Source organism: Danio rerio, chromosome 6, assembly GCF_052040795.2.
Source record: "Danio rerio strain M-AB ecotype USA chromosome 6, GRCz13ab, whole genome shotgun sequence".
NCBI classification, from domain to species: domain Eukaryota; kingdom Metazoa; phylum Chordata; class Actinopteri; order Cypriniformes; family Danionidae; genus Danio; species Danio rerio.
This window is the reverse complement of record NC_141026.1, coordinates 11,194,572-11,219,757: the sequence shown is the minus strand read 5'-3', so window position 1 is coordinate 11,219,757 and position 25,186 is coordinate 11,194,572. Positions and strand designations below refer to the sequence as shown.

Sequence of the window (25,186 nt, the reverse complement as noted above, 5' to 3'; positions counted from 1 at the left end):
ATTTTTGCTGTAATTGATTTACAGTAAGTTGCTGGCAAACTGAACTGTAATGTGAACTATTTTACTGTAGAACAGTTATGCAGTATGTTACTGTATTTTAAAGTTGCATTGTGAAAATTACTGTGTATTTTACAGTAAAGGTATACAATACTGTAAATACATAGAGCGAGATAAATGTTGCTGTAAATTTAAATACAGTATTTTACTGCATTTGTTTTACAGTAAGTTACTGAAAACTGAACTTTAATATGAACTATTCTACTGTAGGACAGTTATGCAGTATGTTACTGTATTTTTAAGTTGCATTGTTGAAATTACTGTATATTTTAAAGTAAGGATATTCCATACTATAAATACATGCAAAGGAAAGGTAAATTTACTATGAATATAAAAACTGAATTTTACTGCAATTGATTTACAGTAAGTTACTGGCAAACTGAAGTGTAATGTGAACTAAATTTTGCCGTGGGAGAGTTATACAGTATGTTACTGTATTTAAAAGTTGCATTGTGAAAATGTCTGTTTTACAGTAAAGATATACAAAACTGTAAATACATATAGAGCAAGATATACATGGTGCTGTAAATGTAAATTTTCGCTGTAATTGATTTACAGTAAGTTACGGCGAACTGAACTGTAATATGAACTGTATTTTACTGTAGGACAGTTATGCAGTATGTTATTGTATTTTTAAGTTGCATTGTTAAAATTACTGTATATTTTAAAGTAAGGATATTCAATACTATAAATACATGCAAAGGAAAGGTAAATTTACTATGAATATAAATACAGTATTTTACTGCAATTTATTTACAGTAAGTTACTGATGAACTGAACTGTAATTTGAACTGTATTTTACTGTAGGACATCTATGCTGTATGTTATTGTATTTTAAAGTTGCAATGTGGAAATGACTATGTTTTACAGTAAAGATATCCAATACTGTAATACAGCAAGATAAATGGTGCTGTAAATGTAAATACAGTATTTTAACTGCAATTGATTTATGGTAAATTACTGGCAAACCCCTGACAGTAAGATACTGTAGATTCTACAAGAGATTGTTAACAGTGTACATAAAAAGTAGAATAACACAAAAGGAAAGTATAAGTATGCAACATCAGGCAGCATAGCAGGCAGTTTTTAACGTCTAGATTTCAATGGGAGTGAATGAGACCGGAAGTCTCGAGCCATAAAGATTCCAATGGCAGCTCCAGCTCTTACGTCAAAAATAAGCTCAATGGGGAGAATTTTAACTTTATATGAACCAGTAACCTATCAAAATTCTTTTAGCCATGAGGAACACTTCTAAAATTATTCAACCGGTTAAGTAATCCATAATATATTACCTAAAATTATGTTTTTAAAGGGTCCAATAATGAAAACACAAAAAATTTGCAGTTCTCATTCAATACTGTTAGAGACAGTTAAATGTTTACTTATTTAATCTAGAACTCATACAGTAATCTGCCCATTTTCCCGAGCTCCATTTTAGTTGCATTTAACATTGCTCATTTTTTAACGTCCAGAAATCAATTGAAGTGAATGAGACCGGAAGTCTCGAGCCAAAAAGATTCCAATGGCTGCGCCAGCTCATACGTGAAGAACAAGGTCATAAGAGCGCATTTATCTTTATATGAACCAATAACCTATCAAAATCCTTTTAGCCTTGAGGAACACTTCTGAAATGATTCAACCGGTGAAGGTAATCTATAATATATTGCCTGATAATGATTTGTTTTTTAAATAGGATAATGAAAACACTAAAAATAAGCAGCTCTCATCCAATACTGTTACGGACAAATGTATCCATTACTCATGTCAGTATTCTTAGCTAATGTTTATTTATTTAATCTAGAACTCATACAGTAATCTGCCCATTTACCCTGTGTTTTTAGTTTATTGTAGAGTTCAATTTTATTGACCTAACATTGCTCATTTTTTCACATCTAAAAACCAGTAGACGTGAATGAGACCTACAGTCTCCAGCCACAAAAGATTCCAATAGCTGCGCCCGCTCATACTTGAAGAATAAGATCAATATGGAGTATTTTAACTTTATATGAACCAATAACCCACAGGTGTCAAACTCAGTTCCAAAAGGGCCGCAGCTCTGCACAGTTTAGTTCCAACCCTAATTAAACACACCTGATCAAACTAATTGAGTCCTTCAGGCTTGTTTAAAATCTACAGGTAAGTGTGTTGGAGCAGGGTTGGAACTAAACTGTGCAGGGCTTCGGCCCTCCAGGAATTGAGTTTGACACCCCTGCAATAACCTATCGAAACCCTTTAAGCCATGAGCAACACTTCTGAAATGATTCAACTAGTGAAAGTAATCTATAATATATTGCCTGATAACATTTTTTTTTTAAATAGGATAATGAAAACACTAAATTTAGGCAGTTCTCATCCAATACTGTTATAGATAATTTTATGTATAACTAATGTCAGCATTTGTAGTAAATGTTTATTGAAGCTATAGAACTCATACAGTAATCTGCCCATTTTCCCTGGTGTTTTATTTTATTATAGATTTCCATTTTAGTTGCTTAACATTGCTCATTTTCCTCAAAGTGTGGTAGTTATTTGTGAAGTAATTGTGATTTTATCTTCATTCATTAATGATATGATCTATGCAGGAGATTATGCAGGTTGTAAGATTATTAGTACAACCCATTTTCTGTTTTTACTTTGTGAAATGTGTTCAGTTTGACTTGTTTCTATGCCTTTTCAGTTGGATGAGGCCTAAGAGTTTTGCATTGTAGGTGGTTTGGAGCAGTGTCAACTCTTGTTTGCGTGAAAGAAATCCTACTTCTAGAACATGGTAGAAACCAGTGTTTCATAATAAACAGAACACTCAGACTGTTTATATTATTTCCCAGTTCTGTGTTGCCTCTGGAAGGTCATCCGCTGCATAAAACATATGATGGAATAGTTGGCGGTTCATTCCGCTGTGGTGACCTCTGATAATCCAGAGACTAAGCTGAAGTAAAATGAATAAGTGAATGTTTGTTATTATCATTATTATTACTTATTTATTTATTATTAATAATGTATCTATTCCTTTCAAAGCTGTAGCGTTTCTGTTTGATTCATAGCAGATTTTTATTTTTTTTCATTGATATTGTCAGAATCATCGTCTTAAATCTGTCCTGAATCGAGAGGGGTCTGACTGCAGACCTGGTGCAGTGCAATCTGGGCTGCATCCAATGCTTTTTAATGGGCTCACCTAACCCCACCCCTAACCCTACCGGTCACAGTGACGTCACTCGCTCCATTTGAGTGCATTGTGTCTGACATTGCATCGCTGAGTGATGCAGTCTCAGCTTGCTTCATAAAGGCTGCATCCAGACACGATTGCTTGAATCCTCCAATTTGAATTGCAGAGTTGCGATGTTAAAGATGTATACATCTGGATTTTTGTAGAGGATGGAGGGATTGAATTTGGCAATCCATTTTAGACTGCCGGATGCATGCTCAGGTGTCACTCACAAGAATTCAATCATGAGTTTGGGATTTTAGTGTGAGTTACAGTTTGTGACAGATGATGTGTGTTAAAGCTTGATATAAAATGTAGATGTACGTACTTTATGTGAAAAGTGTAGGAAATTCGCCAGTTGCTCAATTTAGCTGTCTTTATTAAACAATGTTTGACTATGAAATTTTGTGACGTGGTTTCAGTAGCCGTGTAGTAAAATTTAGGACAGCTTCTAGTATTTTATATACAGTTAAAGTGAAACTTATTAGCTCTCTTGTATATTTTTCCCCCAATTTCTGTTAAACGGAGAGAAGATTTTTTAAGTACATTTCTAAACATGAAAGTTTAATAACTCATTTCTAATAACTGATTTATTTTATCTTTGCCATGATGACAGTAAGTATTTTACTAAGTTTTTACTAGTTTACTATTTTGCTAGAGGACACTAGTCTTCAGCTTAAATTTTAAAGTACTTAGCCAAATCATTGCAAATCATTGTTCTGTAGACAGTCAATATATATATATATATATATATATATATATATATATATAGCTTAACGGGGCTAATAATATTGACTTTAAAATGGTGTAAAAAATTTCAAAACAACTTTTATTCTAGCCAAAATAAAAGTAAGACTTTCTTCAGAAGAAAAAGTGTTATAGGAAATACTGTGTAAAATGCGTTGCTCTATTAAACATAATTTGGGAAATATTTGAAAAAGAAAACAACAAAAAAAAATCTATTGTATGTACAGTACTATTCAAAAGATTGGCAATGATGATTAAAAAAAAATTAAACTAAAAGAAGTCTTTTTTTTCTTATCAAACCTGCATTTACCTAATCAAATATATCACAAAACAGTAGTATTGTGGTATCTATTTACAGTTTTACTGTTTCCAGTGTCACATAATCCTTCAGATGTTTTGATTTTGCAGTCAAGAAATTTCTAAATAAAAATAATGTATCATTAATAAATGGTAAAAATGAAAAAAAAAAAAAGGGTGTCAGGGTGGTGCCGTGGGTAGCACGATTGCCTCACCGCAAGACGGTCGCTGGTTGGAGTTTGCATGTTGTATATACAGTACAGTTGAAGTCAGAATCATTAGCCCCCCTGAATTATTAGCCCCCTGTTTATCTTTTGCCCCAATTTCTGTTTAACAGAGATTAGATTTTTTTAAAGACATTTTTAAACATAATAGTTTTAATAACTCATTTCTAATAACTGATTTATTTTATCTTAGCCATGATGACAGTAAATAATATTCGACTAGATATTTTTCAAGACATTTCTTTACAGCTTTAAGTGACAACTAAAGGCTTAACTAGGTTAATTATGTTAACTAGGTTAGGGTAATTAGGCAAGTTATTGTATAATGATGGTTTGTTCTGTAGAGTATTGAACAAAAATAGCTAAAAAAGGGCTAATAATTTTGACCTTAAAATGGCTTCAAATCAAATAAGACTTTCTCCAGTAGAAAAAAAACATTATTAGACATACTGTGTAAATTTCTCTGCTCTGTTAAGCATAATTTGGGAAATATTTCAAAAAGAAAAAGAAATTGAAAGGGGGGCTAATAATTCTGACTTCATCTGTATATATACACACACACACACACACACACACACACACACACACACACACGCACACACACACACACACACACACACACACACACACACATAGCATATATAGTAAACATATGATGTTGATACTCACATTTTTACAAAGCCAGTGACATCAATATATAGGTTAGCAGTAAAGGTGAGAATTTACAAGCTTAAAATGCTAGATTCCCAAGAGTCGAAACATAGGTCCCCATGTGGTTTCAGCTTTTTTTCTGGGAAGTTTTCAAGAGGTAGTTGTTCCATTTGAATGACATAAAGCAACTCGTTCAACCATCTCTGATAACAGGGAGCCTTTGAAGATTTCTAGTTAAGTAAGATCATCTTTATAGCTGTAATCATGCCAACCATCAGAGCTTGCTGTTGGGTTAACAGAAAAGTGTCCATTAGAATATCTATAAATAGCTGAATTGTAGTCAGGTTGGATATTGGTTCCATAATCCGTTCTCTAAAATATTAAGTATGAGAATTTCAGCATTCATCTCATCTTTTTTCCCTTCTCATGTTTTCTTTTACTCTGTGCTTTTTTTATTGCTATAAGTCAAGTAAAGTCAAGTGAAGTTAAGCTTTATTGTCATGTGTGGACATACAGTGGAATGAAATTTTGTGTCGCGCAGGACCTCAGTGCTACATAAATTGACACAATCATTAATATGACCACAGCAATGAATATTAGAGCTACCTAAATCTTCATAAATTTCCCTTATACCTCTAAAAATACCTCTATTTTTTGAGACAGTGAATCTCAAAGGGAACGGGGGTTTATTGGAATCATGGAACTCCTGCGTCTGTAGATGATTTGCTTCTAGAATACGCCCTGGTGCTCAAAGGTCTGGCCACAGAACTCAGGGCATCACGCCAGACTGGCTATTTATGCCCGGTGACCCGCAGGCATTCCTGCTCTACTGTAACATACAAAGCTGGTACAAACATACACTTCTAAAACATACACACACAAGCTGCATATAGTGGCACTGCATGAATACTAACAGTCTTATCGTTTGTATTAATAGAAGACAACAACCATTTGGTTCTGGAAGTTAATGACCATTCATTCAGAACCTGTTGTGTTATATTGATTGTAAACACTTTTGCTGAACTCATTCGGCTGCATTAAGTATATTTATTTTTTTAAACTGTTGTAGTTAACAACCGATTTCATGGAGAAAAAAACGACATTCCCCATGATGCGGTACAGAAAAGTTCACCAAGAAGAGAATTGAGCAAGCAATACATACTAAATAGCTCCACTCACTGCCATAAAAGCATGAACACACAGAAAAAATATTTATGCAAAATGATTGCAAATGATTAATATGGGCTGAATTTAAATAATCAAAGTGAAATTTAGTAATGTTTAGCTTAAGTTTTGTTGTATAAATTCACCCAAATAAATTGTTTGCAACCACTTACCTTAAAAAAAGATTTATTTCATTCATTCATTTTCTATTAGCCCCTTTATTTAACAGGGGTCGCCACAGTGGAATGAACCGCCAATTTATCCAGCATATGTTTTACCACAGACTTTAAAAGATATGGACATAGTATCTGTGACGTCACCCATAGGTTTCTGAAGAGCGCAAATGAGGCTACAAGTAGGCGTGGCTAAACGTCACCATTTTGTTCGCACGTCGTCGCACCAACCAGGGGTGACCAAATGAGAGGCGGAGCATCAGTGGAGCTATGAAAGCCTGCTAGCATTTTGCTTACATAGGTTTTTCTTTGGGAGAAACGCTTAAAATGTCATTACCTGCAACTCGTTTGTGCACTGAACACATGTGCTTGGTTGTACACTATATCAGCATGCTGTATTATTTGATAATTGTGTGAAATAATTTCAAAAGGCAATTGACTGTGTAAAGCCACATAAAACAAAACAAAAATACGATGTATATGCCAAGTTAAGCAGCTAATCAGCAGGAATCAGCTGTGGTGAAGTGATGACGACGACCAGCTAGACCTAGCTGTCACTCAAGTGGCCACACCCTTAATTATGCAGACATAATATAACTTAACATAGACTTATATATAGGCTTAATATAAACATAACAGAGTTATAAAAAATTCTCTGCCCTCACAGTTGTCATGAACGGTGATATTAGCTACATGCACCAAAATCATCTTTTGTACCTGGCTGTAAACATGTTTTTATCAACTTTAAAATTGGCCCATTTCGCATTGCAGACAGTGAACATCTGGAGTTCCTGGAGCCAGCCGCCAAAGGCAAGTTGGTGAATTGCATTTTCAGTTACTTCCGCATTGGCTATACGAGAGAGAGCAGGATGTTGTTCCCAACACTGGGAAACTTGAAAAGATTTATTAAATCAATTGATTATTTTTGAATATTTTTAAGTTGAATATTTTAAGTCCCCCCCAGTTAGGGACAAAAATATTAGCCAAATATTTCTCAAGTGATGTATAGTGATTTGATTTCTTTTTCAACACATTTTAAAAACATAATAGTTTTAATAACTAATTTATTTAGTCTTTTCTATGATTACAGAACTTAATATTTCACTAGTTATTTTGCAAGACAATAGTATTTACCTTTAAGTGCCATTTAGTTAGGTCAACTAGGCAAGTTTGGTTTATTAGGCAAGTCATTGGACAACAGTGATTTGTTCTGTGACCTGTCAGAAAGAATCTTGAGGAGGCAAATAATATTGATCTTTGTCATTTTAAAAAAACAATGACTTAAAAGTCTTAAAATGTCTTAATTTTCAAAAACTAAATTTTAAGGGTTAACAAAGTCTTAAATTCATTGAAATATTGCTTTACTGTAGGTCTTAAATCATTTAAACAGGTCTTAATTTTGCTTTGTTTAAGTACTCAACAGGGCCACCAACCACCCAATCACACTCAACAATCAACTTTATCAAATGAAATGAGTGGAGTCAACTCAAAATAGACTGAAAGTTAATTCTACTCATTTGAAAAGAGTTTTGAACTCAGTGTTAAAGGTAATGAGTACTTAAACACCTCATTGCTTCAACTTAAATGGAGTAAGTTCACAGTACTCGTATAGATTAGCTTTTTTAAGTCAAATGGTTTGTAGCAATAGGTTTCCTTAAACGGTTTGAGTTGACTTAACTTATTGGGTTTTACAGTACTCAATTGGTTTGAGTTCTCTTCATTTATTGTGTTTTACTGTGCTCAAATTGTAGTAATACCACATTCACAAACTATACATTAAGTGAAAGTGAAAGTATCTCTTTGTGTATTTTTGCATGAAATTAATGTCCTGTGAGTGTTTTTTAATGGATGCACACCCATACAGAAGGATTTAGCAAGGCTCAATGATATTTCTGCCATAGAATGTAAAATAAACTTGCATACGAGCTTCAGACACGCTCTGCCGGAGCTGTTCACTGTTCCTGTCAGCAATCTCCCAATAATATCCAGCTGCAAACTCAACTGCCATCAGATCAACAAGTTTCTTTTTTTTTTTTTTAACTTTATTCTTATACATTAAAACATTTTACAGAACAGAACATTCAGTGACAGCAGCGATTATAAAAAAAAAAAAACGACAGTAGCCGCAGATGTAAATAAAAAAAAATTTACAAAAAAAACATACAATATTTTCAGTTTCAAAGGAGCTAGAAATACTATGTACTATTCAGATACAACATAACCGGTGCCCATCTTTGTTTAAAAATATCCAGTTTTAGATGAAGTTGAGCAGTCATATACTCCATTCTATATACACTTTCAAGTTTTTCTATCCACTGTACTATTGTTGGAGGGTGTGGCTTCATCCAATTTATTGTTATGGTCTTTCTTGCACTTAGTAAAAGTATATATAGTATGTATCTCTGGTTTTTATTATATATATCCTGGGGTATCCCTTCAAGCAAGAAAAACAGGGGAGTAAAAGGTAGATCTACCTGCATAATTTTCATTTTCTCAATCTTTACCCCTTGCCAAAATGCAAGTATCTTCGGACATTCCCAAAATATATGTGCGTGATTATCCACATTTCCGCAACCCCTCCAGCATTCCTCTGACTGTGGACGGTTAGTATATTTTGAGACCGTCAATGGTGTTCTAAATAAATTAATTTTTGTTTTCCAGTCAAACTCTTTCCAGTTATGGCTGTTGATCCCCTTATGAGCTTCTGAACATATGTTTTCCCAAATATCATCCTCAATTTTTTCATTAAGTTCAGATTCCCATTTTTCTTTAATTTGAAGGGTGTTATCTGTTGAATCCAGAATTAGGCTATTATATATCTGTGATATGTGTCGTTTATGTAATCCTTTTTTTTTTTATATCAATAAAATACTGTTCCACATTAGTTGGGACTTTTTGAATATTTCCTTTTCTTTATGATTTGTAATATAGCTTCTTAATTGTAAGTATCGAAAGAAATCGCTTGACGACAACATAAATTTGTCTTTAAGATAAAAGAATGAGTGCATAGTGTTTTCATTAATAACTCAGATCACCACGTTTCAACAGATTTAGGGTGTTTTACTGTGTTTTACATTTGTCTGTATATTTTTGAATAGTAGATATTTAAAAGTAGATATTCAGTCAGTCCAGTTTAAAGCAGAAGCAGGCATCTTGCAATCTCCCTGTTGATCTGTGGTTCTCTTTAAATCTGTGTATATTTAAAAAAAATACAAATTATATAGCCATATATACAGTAAACCAGCACACAGCACAAATGTTTAAAGGTACCACCCCGGTGACCGGTTGGGTTTTATTTCTGAAAGTGTACATGATGTCTTATTTTGAGAGTGTATGGAGAAAGAAGTGAGGAGTAACTACTGTAATGCAACAGAGTTTGAAATCTTCCCCAGTGTCTCCAGTTGTATGCTGATTGCGATGTAAATGTTTGAATACTGGATATTTGACATTCTAAACTGCTACAGCCTTACCCAATTCATACAAATAAAAAGCTTTCGCTATAATGATTGGTCTACTCATGCAGACGCTGTGTATTGAACGTGGGATTTTTTTTTTTCCATCAGCTCCCAGAGTGACCGGAGATTAGCTGGTGCAGCTACCAGAGCAGGATGTCAATATGGCTGCTCAGCTGCTCGTTCCACCCGGACCTGACAGCTTCCGGCCCTTCCTGCCCGAGTCTCTCGCCGCTATCGAGCAACGCATCGCAGAGGAGGTGGCCCAGAGGCCCAAAGGCGAGAGACGGCCTGATGACGACGACGAAAATGGGCCCAAACCCAACAGAGATTTGGAGGCGGGAAAACCCCTGCCGTTCATCTACGGAGATGTTCCGCCACACATGCTGTCCGTCCCGCTGGAGGACCTGGACACCTACTACAGCAACCAAAAAGTATGTGACCGATCATTTTTAGAAGGGGAAAATGTCCCTGGGTGTTGTTTTTGTTTACATTTAGAATTTAGGCTGTAGGACTACCTGAAGGGAATGTACTTCTGAAAATGTTAATTCTGTCATATGTTGAACAGGAAAGAAGATATTTTGAACAATTTTGGAGACTAGTAGCCATAAGCTATGTTTATATCTCAATATGTCAATCCAAGGGGACTTTCACATCTGCCTTATTTAGTTCGGTTGAAGTGCACTAGAGTTCGTTTTTCCTTGTTTTAGTGTGGTTCGTTTGGGCAGGTGTGAATGTAGCAATTGTACTCGAGTGCGGACCAAAAAAGCATACCGAGACCTCCTTGGAACCTGAACCCTGGAGCGGTTCGTTTGTGGTGAGAACATAATCCGAACTAAAACAGACCCAACCGCAAAAAGTACTGCGCCTTTTTGGACTAATCCAGTTGATGTAGTCTAATGTGCTATGCATTATGGGATATGGAGGAAAAATATTTGTTGACAGCACTTTTCCAACAGTTTTAAACAGAGAGAGAAAGAGGAAAAAACATAAGCTGATGGATTGTTGGTAATATTTCCTGAAGATGACCATGTCGCAGTTTAGCAAAAATAATTCATGCCTCCTCCTAAAATAACGTGCGATGCACCTTCATCGTTTGCAATGCATTAAAACACTTTCCAGCTGCAGCCGCACTTCATTCTTAAAATGTATAGTTTGTCTAAAGTGATGTACACAAACTAGACAGTAGATAATATGACCAGAGATACAATTAGTCAGCGCAGTCACCCCTTTATAGTCAAAAGTGACATTTTGTCTCTGCAAGTTTGTTTACTTACGAGAGTTCCATTGGCATTTTCCCGCATGTGAATTCTGACCAATCAAAAAGCAGTTTAGGAAATACATTCAACAACATCTGGCCAATCAGTGATGTGGATTTTCTCAGATCACTGCATTTTGGTGCTTTTCAACTGGTTCGGACTAAAGCAATCAGTGTGGTGTGAAAACGACCCAAGAGACGGCAGAAAATGCTACAATGTATCATTTATTGCCTTTGGTCTGGACCAAATTAAGCGAACTACAGGTGTGAAAGTAACCTTAAATGGGTGCTCAGTCGATCAACAAAAAGTACAAAAATTATACAAAAAGGCGGCAACACCAAAGCTTCAAAAATATAAATTTATTAACGTGAAAAAGGCTATCACAAAGTGTGTGACGTTTCGAGTAAACTGGCTCTTCATCAGGCAATATTTATCACAGCGTGCTACTTTCTATAGTCCTCTGAATCATCACATGGTCTCACACGTGATCTCATGACGAAAGAAAAATAAACGTTATTGAATTGAACACGGGGGCGAAGCAGTGGCGCAGTAGGTAGTGCTGTTGCCTCACAGCAAGAAGGTCGCTAGTTCAAGCCTCGGCTGGGTCAGTTGGCATTTCTGTGTGGAGTTTGTATGTTCTCCCCGTCTTTGCGTGAAAGACATGCGGTATACTGTAGGTGAATTGGATTAGCTATTGTTTGTAGTGTATGAGTGTGAATGAGAATGTATGGATGTTTCCCAGAGATGGGTTGCATCTGCTGCATAAAACATATGCTAGATAAGTTGACGGTTCATTCAGCTGTGGCGAATGAATCCCTTTATGATTAATAAAGGGACTAAGCCGAAATTAAAAAGAATGAATGAATTGAACACAGGGTGGTGCCGTGAATCAGTGGTTAGCACTGTCACCTCACAGCAAGAATGTCACTGGTTCGAGTCCCGGCTGGGTCAGATGGCATATCTGTGTGGAGTTCTCCCTATGTTGGTGTGGGTTTCCTCCTGGTGCTCCGGTTTCCTTCACAGTCGGAACACATGCACTATAGGTGAATTGGATGTACTTAATTGGTTGTAATGTATATGTGTTTATGAGAGTGTATGGGTATTTCCCATGACTGGGTTGCAGCTGGAAGCACATCCGCTACGTAAAACATATGACCGAATAGTTGCCATTTCATTCCGCTGTGGCGACCCCTGATAAAAAAGGGACTGAGCCGAAGGAAAATGAATGAATGAATGAATTAATTAATTAACCACAACTTACATATTCATAAAGAAAATACAGAAAAACAACACAATAACACATCCTGTTTACTAAACCCTAAATAAAGAAAATAAAATAACAAAATATTGCCAAAAACCTTTATTATTATTATAATTATTATTATAACCTTTATTTTACCAGGAAAGACACATTGAGATTAAAACTCTCTGCCCAAGATTAGGCAGTACATGTCACATGGGTCTAACAAACAAAAAACAATTGAAAGTGACACTGATTCACACTGACAAACTATTCAGAACATCTACATGCCTGTGTTTCAATTTCTACATCATTTATACTTTATACTTTACTCAAACACATCTAATTAAACATTAAAGAAATGGACGAATCAAAATATTCATTGCTTAACAAACAAAATTAAATATGTAGGCTAATGGATATCTGTGCGTTCAACACCGGAATAAAGAATAAAAGCAAAGTAAAGAAAAAGTAAAGAGGTGGAAAGGAGGAGGCGCGTTCTTTATCCTCGTGCTGCAGATTGTCTGTTTAACTGTTTTCTCGATAGTGAAGCGTTACGTTTTTTCACTTACAGTCTGCCGTGTAAAAAGCAAATGCGCCATGGCGCGACGCAATTGACTCTTAAAGGGAATAAGAGATGAGACTCTGATTGGATTAAAGCATGTTATGCTCAAAACACACCCATAACTCATTAATAAAATAAGCACAACCCTGTTAGACCATGTGTCAGGGTGCAGTGTATTTATACAAGCTCTTAATGCTTTTGCGCCATGTGCTTCAGACTTTGCACCTAGATCATTAAAATATGCCCTATGCCTAAAGTGAAATATCAAAAGGCTTCACATAGTAAAAAGCTATTTATCCAGATCTGGACAATTTTTCTTATATAATAAATTACTCAGAAGACAAAAATGCATCACTATGAATGTGAACTGGCTTTTGTAGTTTGTAGTTTAATAATCTTTTTTTTTTCATTTATTTAGTAACTGTGCTTCCATCGTAGGTTATGCAAATGTTTTCTTATCAGATGAAGAGTTTATCCTACTCCATTTGTCATTTATTCATTTTCCTTTAGCTTAATCCCTTTATTCATCAGGGGTTGCCACAGTGGAATGAACTGCCAGCTATTGCAGCATATGTTTTACACAGCAAGTCTTCTTCCAGCTGCAACCCAGTACTGGAAAACACCCATACACACATTTACTAACATACTGTACATTACGGTCAATTTAATTAATTCAATTCACCTATAGCGTGTGTCTTTGGAGTGTGGGGGAAACTGGAGCACCCGGAGGAAACCCACACGAACACGAACACGAACACGAAGTCCACACAGAAATGCCAGCTGACCCAGCCGGGATTCAAACCAGCAACCTTCCTGCTGTGAGACAAAAGTTTTAACCACTGTGCCACTGTGTCATCCTTAAGTTTTTCATTCACAGTTTAAAATGTTTACGTACATCTTAGCGTTCCCATTTAGCGCTATTGTTTATGTGATATTTAAAAATGTGCAGAAAAATGGGCAGATTAAAACATAGCTACTGACTTCCATAGTATTTTCTTAACAATGTCAGTGGCTTGTAGTTTGAAAAATTCTTTCAAATATCTTCTTTTGTGCTCAACATCCAAAAAGCAACTCATTTTGAGCGTAAATATGCATGTTTAGTTGAACTATCCAGTCTGATGTCAGGACGTGTGTCATTCTCTGCAGTTATGTAACACCTTGTGAAACAGATTGTGTGCGCTGTAACCACAATTTGCTTTTCTCTACCGCAGACCTTTATAGTTTTGAATCGTGGGAAGGCTATATTCCGCTTTAACGCTACGCCGGCCTTGTATATTTTGAGTCCCTTCAATCCATTAAGGAGAATCTCCATCAGGGTCCTGGTGCATTCATATCCTTTATGAGCTGAATGGATGTATGTACGCACGTTTTCCTGTACTGCCAGAGCTTTTACCTGTGAGATAAATCCTGATCCACATTCATCTCATTTTGACCAACAACAATCACAACCAACATCTTCCAGATGGAAAGGGAGTAAACACAGTTTGTTTATATGTGTATATACATCATTCAAAAGATTTTTTTAAATGTTTTTGTTTTGATTGCACTTGCTTTCATGACAAATACAGCAAAACGATGATTTAAATATCTAAAATCTGGCAATTTAACAGTATTGAAAATGTTAAGGTCCTATCATGCGATGTTGTGTGTGTATATACACTCACAAAGCAATGTTTTACTGCTTGTTCAAACTACTGATTTAAAATTAGCTAAATCAACGCAATTATCAAGTTTTTTGGGGGACAACTTAATTGTTTTATGTTTAATCCACTTACATTTGTAAGAACAATGAAGTTAACTTAATCGATTTGTGTTGGGACAACATGAAGGAGTTGTGCAGAACCCAGCATTTTTTACAGTGGCCATTTACTTGTGTGTTTTCTTTGTATATATTCCTTGACTGATGCTCACTCTGTTCAGTTTTGTGATCATGTGCACAATCTTGACCAACTGCGCCTTCATGACGCTCAGCAATCCCCCAGAATGGGCCAAGAACGTGGAGTAAGTCATTTTTTACCTTAGGAATTCTTGGAAGACTCCTCTATGTTAAAGAGAGTATGAGAGTTCACGTGTGATTGCATTACAGTGTGTCCTAACTGCATGTGATGTGATGCTGATGATCATTTACATGTTTAACAGTCAACTTTATCACATAAAATAAGTGTAGTTTACTCAAAATTGACTGAAAGTTAATTCTACTCATTTGAAAAGAGTTTTAAACTCAGTGTTGAACGTAATGAGTTAATTAAACACCTCATTGCTTTAACTTAATTGGAGTAAGTTCAGAGTACTCATATAGATTAGATTTTTAACTCAAATGGTTTGTAGTAATTGGTTTTCTCAAACGGTTTGAGTTGACTTAACTTATTGGGTTTTACAGTACTCAGTTGGCTTGAGTTCTCTTCATTTATTGGGTTTTACTGTGCTAAAATTGCTTTGTGTACTCAAATGGATTAAGTTCACAAGACTCATATAGATTAGTTTTTGAACTCAAATGGTTTGTTGCAATCGGTTTCCTCAAATGGTTCAAGTTACCTTAACTTTTTGGGTTTTACAGTGTATTTTAGCCGCAGCTTCTTGGCTGAACAACTATGACAATGGTTACCTCAGATGCTGATTATACACTTTATTCAGAGTTCAGTTTTATAGAGACTTTGAATACCATTTAAGTGACATTTGTTGCCATATTGTAAGCAGCAGAAGATCTTGAAAATAAAAAAAAACTACCAAACATAGAGTTTAAATATGAACAATATGACAAAACTCAAAATTCTCCAGTTTTCCCCACAATTACAGCTGACAGGTGCTAACGGTGTCTTAACTGATGCTCAACACACACAAATCTGTTAAAATCTCAAAAAAGTACTCAAGGCTTTCGTGAACCTTTAAAAGGACTTTCGGTATACCCAGATCTTCTTTATAGGGCACCTTTAAACCAATAAGTAATAAATGGTTCATCAATACAGCAAATAAATGAACGCCTTACAACTTATTGTATGTGTCATTTTCCCTCTAATTTTATTGTTCTTAATGTTTTAAGCCGTTTTTTTGACGTTTGGCTTGTGTGCGTTCAGATACACGTTCACAGGGATCTACACCTTCGAGTCCCTGATTAAGATCCTGGCTCGGGGCTTCTGCGTGGGGAAGTTCACTTTCCTGAGAGACCCCTGGAACTGGCTGGATTTCAGTGTCATTCTGATGGCGTGAGTATCCGTAATGCATACTATTATTTTTCTTTTTTTTAAATGTAATAAGCAATCGAGAAATGAACCCAGAGTGTTCTCGGATAGTTTTGGACACATTGATGAAGGAAAAGCTGGTGAATCCATGTGGGTTGCGCTTGTGTGAGTTGGAGCGAGTGTGTTTGTGGTAACTCTCTATTTGATTCTACAGGTATGTAACTGAGTTTGTAAACCTAGGCAATGTGTCAGCTCTCCGCACTTTCAGAGTGCTCAGAGCTTTGAAAACTATCTCAGTCATCCCAGGTAAGGGATGTATGTGTGTGTGTGTGTGTGTGTGTGTGTAGACGTGCGCATGCGTGTGCGCATAAACACAAGTGTCAGTCAGGTGTGTGTCTCTGTGTGACGTTTCCCTCTGCTGCCCTGTCCTGTCTTAACATGCGTGCGTGTGTTTGTGTGTGTGTGTGTGTGACCCCTCCCCCCTCCCCCCTCCCTACAGATATGTAACAGAATTTGTGGATCTGGGCAATGTCTCAGCACTGAGAACCTTCAGGGTTTTACGAGCACTCAAAACTATATCAGTGATTCCAGGTGAGGGCGAGCTCACAGGCTGCCTCTCTCTCCATCCGAGCTCTCGCTCACTCCATCCTCTCTCTCATTCTGTCGCTGCCAGCGGTCAGAGAAAGCAGGAATCCGTTCGGGTGTAAACAAAACGGGATTCCAGGCTTTTAAAAACACATTCTGTAGTTCTCCTTATATCCCTTCTGCCGGGCTCTGCTCTGTTATTTCCCAAAGACCATCACGGCTTGGGAAAGGTCTCCCATCATGCCTTGGGAAATAGACAACTGGGCGTTATTCTTTTGAGTTGTGTTGTTTTTTTTTTGCATGAGACATTGCTGAAGCCTATATAGCCTGAGATAGAGAACTTGAGACCCTCTACTCTTCTCTTCTCCTTTGTCTGCTGTTATATGTGCATGCGCACCGTCGGCTGTGTCTGTTGTGTTTTGTACTGTGTGTGTGTGTGTGTGTGTGTACATGAAGCACACACGCACACAAACGCACGCACATACATGCAGCACTTGCACTCACTGCCCTACACTGCATGCATGCTTCTATGTTGTTAATACGCAATATCACAAACATTTACTCAACTAACACGCACACTAATTTTTAAAGCCATGTTTTAACCACCAACAGCTTCTGATTGCTTCTTTAATTTTTTTACTAATTTAAAATATCTTCAGCAGAACGTTTGACTCGTTATTCCAGGCATAGTTCACACACAAACACAAAATAATGAAAATTCATGGATTGTTTACTCACCTCGCTGTTGTTTTTATGCTGGATACCCCTCTTTCTTTTTTGTACCATGAGAGGAGAAGATAAGGTCACACTTTATTTTGATGGTCCGTTTGTTGAATTTAAGTTACATTGCATCTACATGCCAACTAATTCCCATTACATTATCAGTAGAATGTTAGAATGGGGCTAGTGTACGTTGACATGTACTTGCAAAGTTTTTTATAGTCAGTTAAATGTCTGTTGAAGGAGTAGTATGAACAGATATCAAGCAGACAGTCTGCTAATACTCAAATGGACCATCAAAATAAAGCATTACCAAAGATAAACAATGTCTTGTTTGCTCTTGTCCATATAATGGGAGTGAATATTGACAGACATTAAGCTTTTGTTTACAAAATACAAACGTATCAAAGATTGACCTTGTGTGACATCCGTCATATATATCATTTGTTCTGAGGTCACGCATACTTGCCTTGAAAAAGCACACAAGTGGTGAGAAATTAATATAAAATTAAATGTGATGCAAAATACAATACATGTACTTTCATCTATGAGGTAAACATATCTGGGGTTTGTTTCAGTAAGGAGGTTTAATTCTGAGTTGATTTACCGAGAGATTAAAAACTCTTTCAGAATAGAGTAAGGTCAATCAGCTTTGAGTAGACCAACTTGAGTTAATCTGCGGTCACACTAGAGTTTGTGTGTGCGAAATTCTGTCGGCGCTGCGAAAAGGGGCGGGATTAAACAAGATGATTAGACATTTCAAAAGCGAGCGATTGCTCCATGTTTTACATTTCTGCCCAGAGAGGTCATGTTTTGATCCTCGATTGGTCTCATGCAGTCTAGTGATGCGATTTCGCAGGTCAGAGTTCACCAAGCTTGAACTTTGCACTAGAGTTCTGCGCGGGACTAAATTTTGAATCCCGCTCCCGACCGCACCCGCCAGGTTTTAACCCGAACCCGACTGCTCCCGCTTATATTAAGAATTTATTGTCCCGCTGCCCGACCCGCCCCGTTTTTTGCCCGCCGTGCCCGATCCCGCTAAAGAGCGGGGGAGAACAAAACCGAAAATCCCCCAGCTATACAGTCCAGACAACCAAGCTGTCTGTATAAACACACACACACACAGCACCAAGCACACACACACAGACAAATCTCTCTCTCTCTCTCATACGCGCTCGCGCGCACTAACACACACACACAAGCACCAAGCAGACACACAGGCGTTTGCTGTTATATCAACTCAAAGGCTTGTAATACCATGTATCAAGTACCAATGTAATACCAAAAGGTTTTATATAAATACTGAGTCGCGCCAGATCCGGGCCGCAGCGCACATTACTCTCGGGCCGATTCCGGCGCGGATGCGGCAGTGTCGGCTCGGTTACGGCCGCCGCAGCTGGCCCGATTGATTCGGACCGGAATCGGGCAGTGAGTCCACAAGCATCCGGAGTCCGGCAGCCAGAGCCGGGCTGAGTGGTAAGTCTCTGGCAGGCGAGAATCTAGCCGGAACTGGCCCGAATGTATTTTGCTATCTGGGAAAGCTCTCTCTCTCTCATTCGCGCGCGCGCGCGCACTAACATACACACACACAAGCACCAAGCACACACACAGGCAAAGCTCGCTCTCTCTCTCTCTCTCTCTCTCTCTCTTTCTCTCTCTCTCTCTCTCTCATTCACATAGCAATATCCGCGATATTGCTAGACAGCCCGCTCACGTCCCAAATTAAACCCGTTACCGACCGCTCCCGCGATTTATTCGGAAATTTATTCCCACGCCGCAGAAATCTGGTCGGGTCCTGCGGCGCCTGCGGGACAGCCACTGGAATGCAGACCTCTACTTTGCACCGCAGCAACCTGTAAAACTTGACGCATGACCCTGCGTTTCCGGTCTGTTAGCGTGCGTATGAATGGAAGTCTATAGGAGGAAAAGCCCAGTGTGACCGCAGTTTCAAGCGTGCATACCGCAACTATAAAAAGGCATTATCAATGGAGCGCAGATATTACAAGTCACCATGGCAGCGTCTAAAAAAAAAGAGATCAGCATTTCTTTCTCCAGCTGAACTTGATGTGCGCAAGCTAAGTTATAGCAGATATATTTAAAAAAGCAACACCACTGCATCTGTGAAACAGAGACAGTAAGCGTGGGAAAGCATAGCTACTCAAGTTAATGCGTAAGTTTACATTTAAAGTATTTAAATAATTAAGTGTAATTAAAAAAGTAATGTAATACGTGACTTTTATTGACTTTTCACTTTGCCGTAATTTTGAAGTTATTTCAGATGTAATTGCATTAAATTACATAAAATAGGCATAGTTTTAACAAATTTGACAAAACACAAATGTATAATGAAACCGGAGCACTCAGAGGAAACCCACGAGAACGCAGGGAAAACATGCAAACTCCACACAGAAATGCCAACTAACCCAGCCGAGGCTCGAATTTGCGACCTTCTTGCTGTGAGGCAACAGCACTACCTACTGCGCCACTGTGTCACCACACTTTGATTAGTTCAAGAAAAAAAATTCTAAAACTGAGTTTTTAATATATGTCTGCAGTCTGCCTTTATTATTGATCAAGTGGTAGAGGTTGATATGACATTGAGAATGTAAGCAGTACAAAAAATGTAAGCTAATTATTTATTTAAAAAAGGACAAGCCATTCTTGTAATTTTGTTCTTTGTGTGACTGAATGTAGGCAATATGTTTCCATCCAAATACGTGAAATAAATGTATGCGCAAAACAAAAATATCGCATTTTAAAGATATGCGAATAAAGCAGCGTTTCCATCCAACGAGTCGAATAGAACAAAAGCGTCACTTCTTGATTAAATGGCGGCAAAAATCAACAGTAAAACAGAATTTACTGCCGTAGGAAAAGCTGCATCAATCTTTTCTTTATTTAATAAATGACTTTCACCTCAGAAGATGATGCTGACAAGCAATGAATGCGCAGTGGCGTTTGAAGGCGTCAGACACAGAGAACAGATGAATTAATAACATAATAACCCTAATACTGAAATGATTAAGGCATTTTAGAATGACCAATACAACATTTTAGATGTTTTATATTGTGCTTAGGCTGCTGGTTTTTTCCATTAACACATATTTATCATCACATGATCGCTTTTTTTTTTAAATACATTTTTAATGCGCACACTGGAGTTTGTTCAGTAAGTGTTTTCATCGTAGTTTATGAGCATCTTTTCTAATTGAAAAATGGGGTTAATTCTACTCGCGTACATTTTTATGCATATTTTCAAAAGTTATGCGCATTTTGGCGTGTTTATCAAGTGTTTTTTATGCACATATCCAAAATGCGCATTAAAATAGGTGGGTGGAAACACAAGGTTAAGACGAGAAATACAGCTTCATCTTTAAAAATGGATGATTGACAGAAACTCAGAGTTTAGAGAATAAAACCTGCTCCTGACCAGGTTAGGTTCACAGACTACAGTAAGTTACCATCTAAAACTGAGTCAAACATGCTTGACTCACCCTGCTTTCTCGAGTTTGACAAACCTGCCATTTTTAAATGGAAAACCCAGAGTTTCTCTTATTTCAGGGTTAACATACTCAGAGTTTTTACTTAACCTCCTTTCTGAAACGAGGCTCTGGAGATCTGGATATATTCAGCGACAGTGTAGTGAAGAAACTACAGGAACAATCCTACAAAATGGGTTCTAGGAGCTGTGTTTCATGGTTTAGTAATCTGGCTTAATCAAAATGGCACTCTTAAAATAAGCTGCAGTGCTAGGTTGCACTTTAAATTAGGTGGTCTTAGCTAATGTGTACTTACACTAAAATGTATCTTTTGTTACAATGTGTAAATACATGATTAATATTGTACTAATGATTGATTAAATACCTGCATGTGAATACATTTGTAATAAATTTCTGTAATTCCAAGTAGACCATCTCTTACACCATAACTCAACCCTAAACCTACCTATATCACCAAACCTGTGTCTAACCCTGCTCATTTCCTATCTAAAGAGCACCAAAAGTGTTCTGCAATACATTATAAACCAACGGCTAGCTCTCTGCAACTCTCACATGGTCACCCACTGAAGCTAAGCAGGGCTTCGCCTGGTCAGTACCTGGATTGGAGACCACAAGGGAAAGCTAGGTTGCTGTCGGAAGTGGTGTTAGTTAGCCCAGCAGCGGGTGCTCAACCTGTTGTCTGTGCGGGTCCCAATGCCCCAGTATATTGATGGGGATGCTATATTGCTGAGTTAGCATTGTCTTTTGCACAAGATGTTAAAAACTCTCTGTGAATGTTAAAATCCCAGGATGTACTTGGAAAAAGAGAAGGGGTTTATGTACATCACAGCCTCCTAACCATCCCCATATCATAATTGGCTTCAACACTCTGTTCCTCTCCACCAATCAGCTGGTGTGTGGTGTGCAGTCTAGTGCTATATGGCTGCTTCCACGTCATCCAGGTGGATGCTGCACACTGGTGGTGGATGAGGAGACCCCCCCGCCCCAAAAAATAAATAAATAAAAAATTGTAAAGCGCTTTTAATGTCCAGAAAGCTCTATATATATGTAAGGGATTATTATTATTATTATTATTATTATTATTATTATTATTATTATTATTATTATTATTATTGTTGTTGTTGTTGTTGTTTATTATTATTATTACAATTATTATTATGAACCACATTGTATTATTTTTTTGATGCAAGTACATATATTTAAGACCACATAATATTAAGTGGGACCCAGTGCTAATATAGTTTCATAAACATGCAATAACGCACAACGACATACACAAAAAGATTCAACAAAATGTTTTGTTAGATAATTAATTTAAGTTTTAAATTAATTATCTAACAAAACATTTTTTTTCATCTAACCGTGATGTATAATCCTCAGTACATGTATAATATTTGCCATACAAGTCACATGGGACCCTTTTCAATGCTCTACCATATGCATTTTAAATATTTCTCCTTTTGTGGTGCGAAAAACGAAAAACAAAAGGGATATCCCAATATGAGTAAATGATGGATTTTCTCATTTTGTAGGGAACTATCCCTTTAAAATAACTGTAATGGCACAAAAATAGTGTTGTTGAAGGAATACTTCAGCCAGAAATGAATTGTCCCTTATTTATCTTCATTATTCCAAGTAAAAACTGTATGCTGTTTTTTTTAAGACAGCTTTGTGTGAAGAACAGTGTAGAAATTAAGTCTTAATTTAAAGGGACACAACAACTTTTTTTTTTCTTTTGTCATACAGAGCTAGTAAGATGGCTCCACAAGACTATAATTGCAGTAAACCAATTATATACACTATCTGACAAAAGTCTTGTCATCGATCCCAGTTTAAAGAGCAACAAATAATAACTTAATCTGATCATTTGGAAAAGTGGCAGAAAGTAGATTTTTCCGATGAATCATCTGTTGAACTGCATGCCGATCATTAAAAACACTGCAGAAGACCTATTGGAACCCGCTTGGACCCAAGATTCTCAAAGAAATCAGTCAAGTTTGATGAAGGGAAAAATCATGGTTTGGGGTTACATTCAGTATTGGGGTTGGCAAGAAATCTACGGAGTGGATGGCAACATCAACAGCCTGAAGTATCAAGACATTTGTGCTGCACATTACATTACAAACCACAGGAGAGGACAAATTCTTCAGCAGGATAGCGCTCCTTCTCATACTTCAGCCTTCACATCTAAGTTCCTGAAAGCAGATAAGGTCAAGCTGCTCAAGCATTGGCCACCTCAGTCACCAGACATGAACGTTATTGAGCATGTCTGGGGTAAGATGAAAGAAGAGGCATTGAAGATGAATCAAAGAATCTTTATAAACTCTATGAGTCCTGCAAGAATGCTTTCTGTGCCATTATTTATTTTTTTGAGTCATTGCAGAGATGTTTGGATGCAGTCGTCCAAGCTAATGGGAGTCATACACAATATTAATTCTTTTTTCCACTGCACTGTGATAAGCAAAATTAAACTGTCTTAATTAAATAATTAAAAATCAAGGCATGATCATATTTTATTTTGGTGAAATAAGTGTAATCTAAAGGGCTTTGCCTTTCATATAAGCCACTTTAAATACCAAATGATCAACTAGAAGACAAGATATTATTTGCTGTTCCTAAAACTTTGATGGGCGACAAACCTTTGGTCAGGTAGTGTAGGACACTTTTAATGGTGCGTTTGTTGTGTTTTTCTTTCTCTTTTTTTGGAGCTTGACAGCTGTGATGGCTTTCACTGTAATGAAAAGAGCTGTGAAAAGATCCTTTAACAGTACAAATAGCAGCATACAGGTTTGGAATTGCATGAAGTTGAATAAATAATGAGTTTCTGAGTAAACCATTCCTGGTATTACAAAAGAATGAAAAAACATACATAAACAGTAACACTTTTACAATAAGGTGTGATTTGTTAACATTAGTTCATTCATTAGATGTTATGAATATACATGAATGAACAGTATTTGGGCTCATGGAATCTTATACATTATGTTCTTTGTTAATAATGTTTATGATCAATAATTTACACATTGGTAAATTAACAGTAACAATAATTAATAAAAGTATTGTTAACTAATTAGACCTTAGTACAGTGTTACTATAAGATCTGCTGTAAAAGTAGCTAAAACACATATTCTCACAGTGTGTTTGAGTTGTTGTGCGCATCGGGAGTTTTGTGACCGCCGTTGCTTGTTCCTCAGGACTGAAGACCATCGTCGGCGCTTTGATCCAGTCAGTGAAGAAGCTGTCAGACGTGATGATCCTGACCGTGTTCTGTCTAAGTGTGTTTGCTCTGATCGGACTGCAGCTCTTTATGGGGAACCTGCGGCAGAAGTGTGTGAAGATGCCGGAGGTCAATGTCACTGACAACCTAACCGACTACAGCACAGAGCTGCACAACTCCACCTTCAACTGGACAGAGTACATTAGTGATTCTAGTAAGTGAAGAACATGCGTGTGTACTTGTTTTTGTGGTTTATGAGGACCAAACATCGTATAATGACATGGGTATGACTTAGTTGGTGGTTTAAAAGGACATGCCGTGTGTCATCGTAAATGAAGATGCTTAAAAATCATGCTTTACGAGGTCTTTTGACATATAGGGTTCAGGTTTTCTGTAAGTTTAGGTTTTTACGATATGAAATACAATATGCCTATGAAGAGCCCTCATAAACTACATCTATGCTTGCGTCTGTGTGTGTGTGTGTTACTGAGACACTGCGACAGGAGTGTATGGAAAGCTCCAGTGACCCAGAAAAAAGCTTCTAGAGCTTAAAGCAATCTTATGGCTGTGTGTGTGGATGTGTGAGTGTGGTTTAAAGGCTAGCTTTGATTTAAATCTTCTTTCAAACTTGAGGATTACTGTAGTGGAGGCCTAAATTAAAGGCCAATTTTCTGCCATGTATCTGTATGAGGTCCATTTTTGATGTAGTGTGCTGTGATATTAGCTCAGACCAGGTTGGGTGCAGTAGGACAGGTGGGTTGCACATGCGAACTCATCTAGGATGGAAGTGAGATTTGGGGGGGGTGAATGTAACGAAGGCCAGCTAGCGAAGTGTTATGCAGGTAAACCTCACTCCTCTGACCTCAAAATTGCTCTACCGACAGACACTAGAGGCCATGGTCTTTAGCCTCCTTGTTAGAGCAGCCGACTCCCAATGCAAAGAATCGTCGGTTC

At 37.2% G+C, this 25,186-nt stretch overlaps 1 protein-coding gene and 1 long non-coding RNA gene across 10 annotated transcripts in view; both read left to right on the top strand.

The window, feature by feature from the left end:
* Positions 1 to 25,186, top strand: part of LOC147843375 (uncharacterized) — a 704,457-nt gene that overhangs the window by 201,706 nt on the left and 477,565 nt on the right. The gene's annotated exons all lie outside the window — the stretch shown is intronic.
* The window catches only part of scn1lab (sodium channel, voltage-gated, type I like, alpha b), a 76,992-nt gene that overhangs the window by 5,620 nt on the left and 46,186 nt on the right, over positions 1 to 25,186 (top strand). For 5 of the 9 annotated variants that reach the window (XR_015492804.1, XR_015492805.1, XR_015492803.1 and 2 more), the window contains exons 2-7: positions 10,079 to 10,401; positions 14,243 to 14,361; positions 14,943 to 15,032; positions 16,106 to 16,234; positions 16,710 to 16,801; positions 24,210 to 24,446. Coding sequence is in view for 6 of the 9 variants with exons in the window: in XM_087255686.1 (XP_087111812.1) it covers positions 10,132 to 10,401; positions 14,243 to 14,361; positions 14,943 to 15,032; positions 16,106 to 16,234; positions 16,710 to 16,801; positions 24,210 to 24,446 (937 nt within the window). In the remaining 3 variants the exon portion in view is untranslated. Of the gene's footprint in view, positions 1 to 10,078; positions 10,402 to 14,242; positions 14,362 to 14,942; positions 15,033 to 16,105; positions 16,235 to 16,424; positions 16,517 to 16,709; positions 16,802 to 24,209; positions 24,447 to 25,186 lie in introns of those variants that run through there. The other 4 variants (XM_087255687.1, XM_087255689.1, XM_087255690.1 and 1 more) reach the window with 1 other exon arrangement.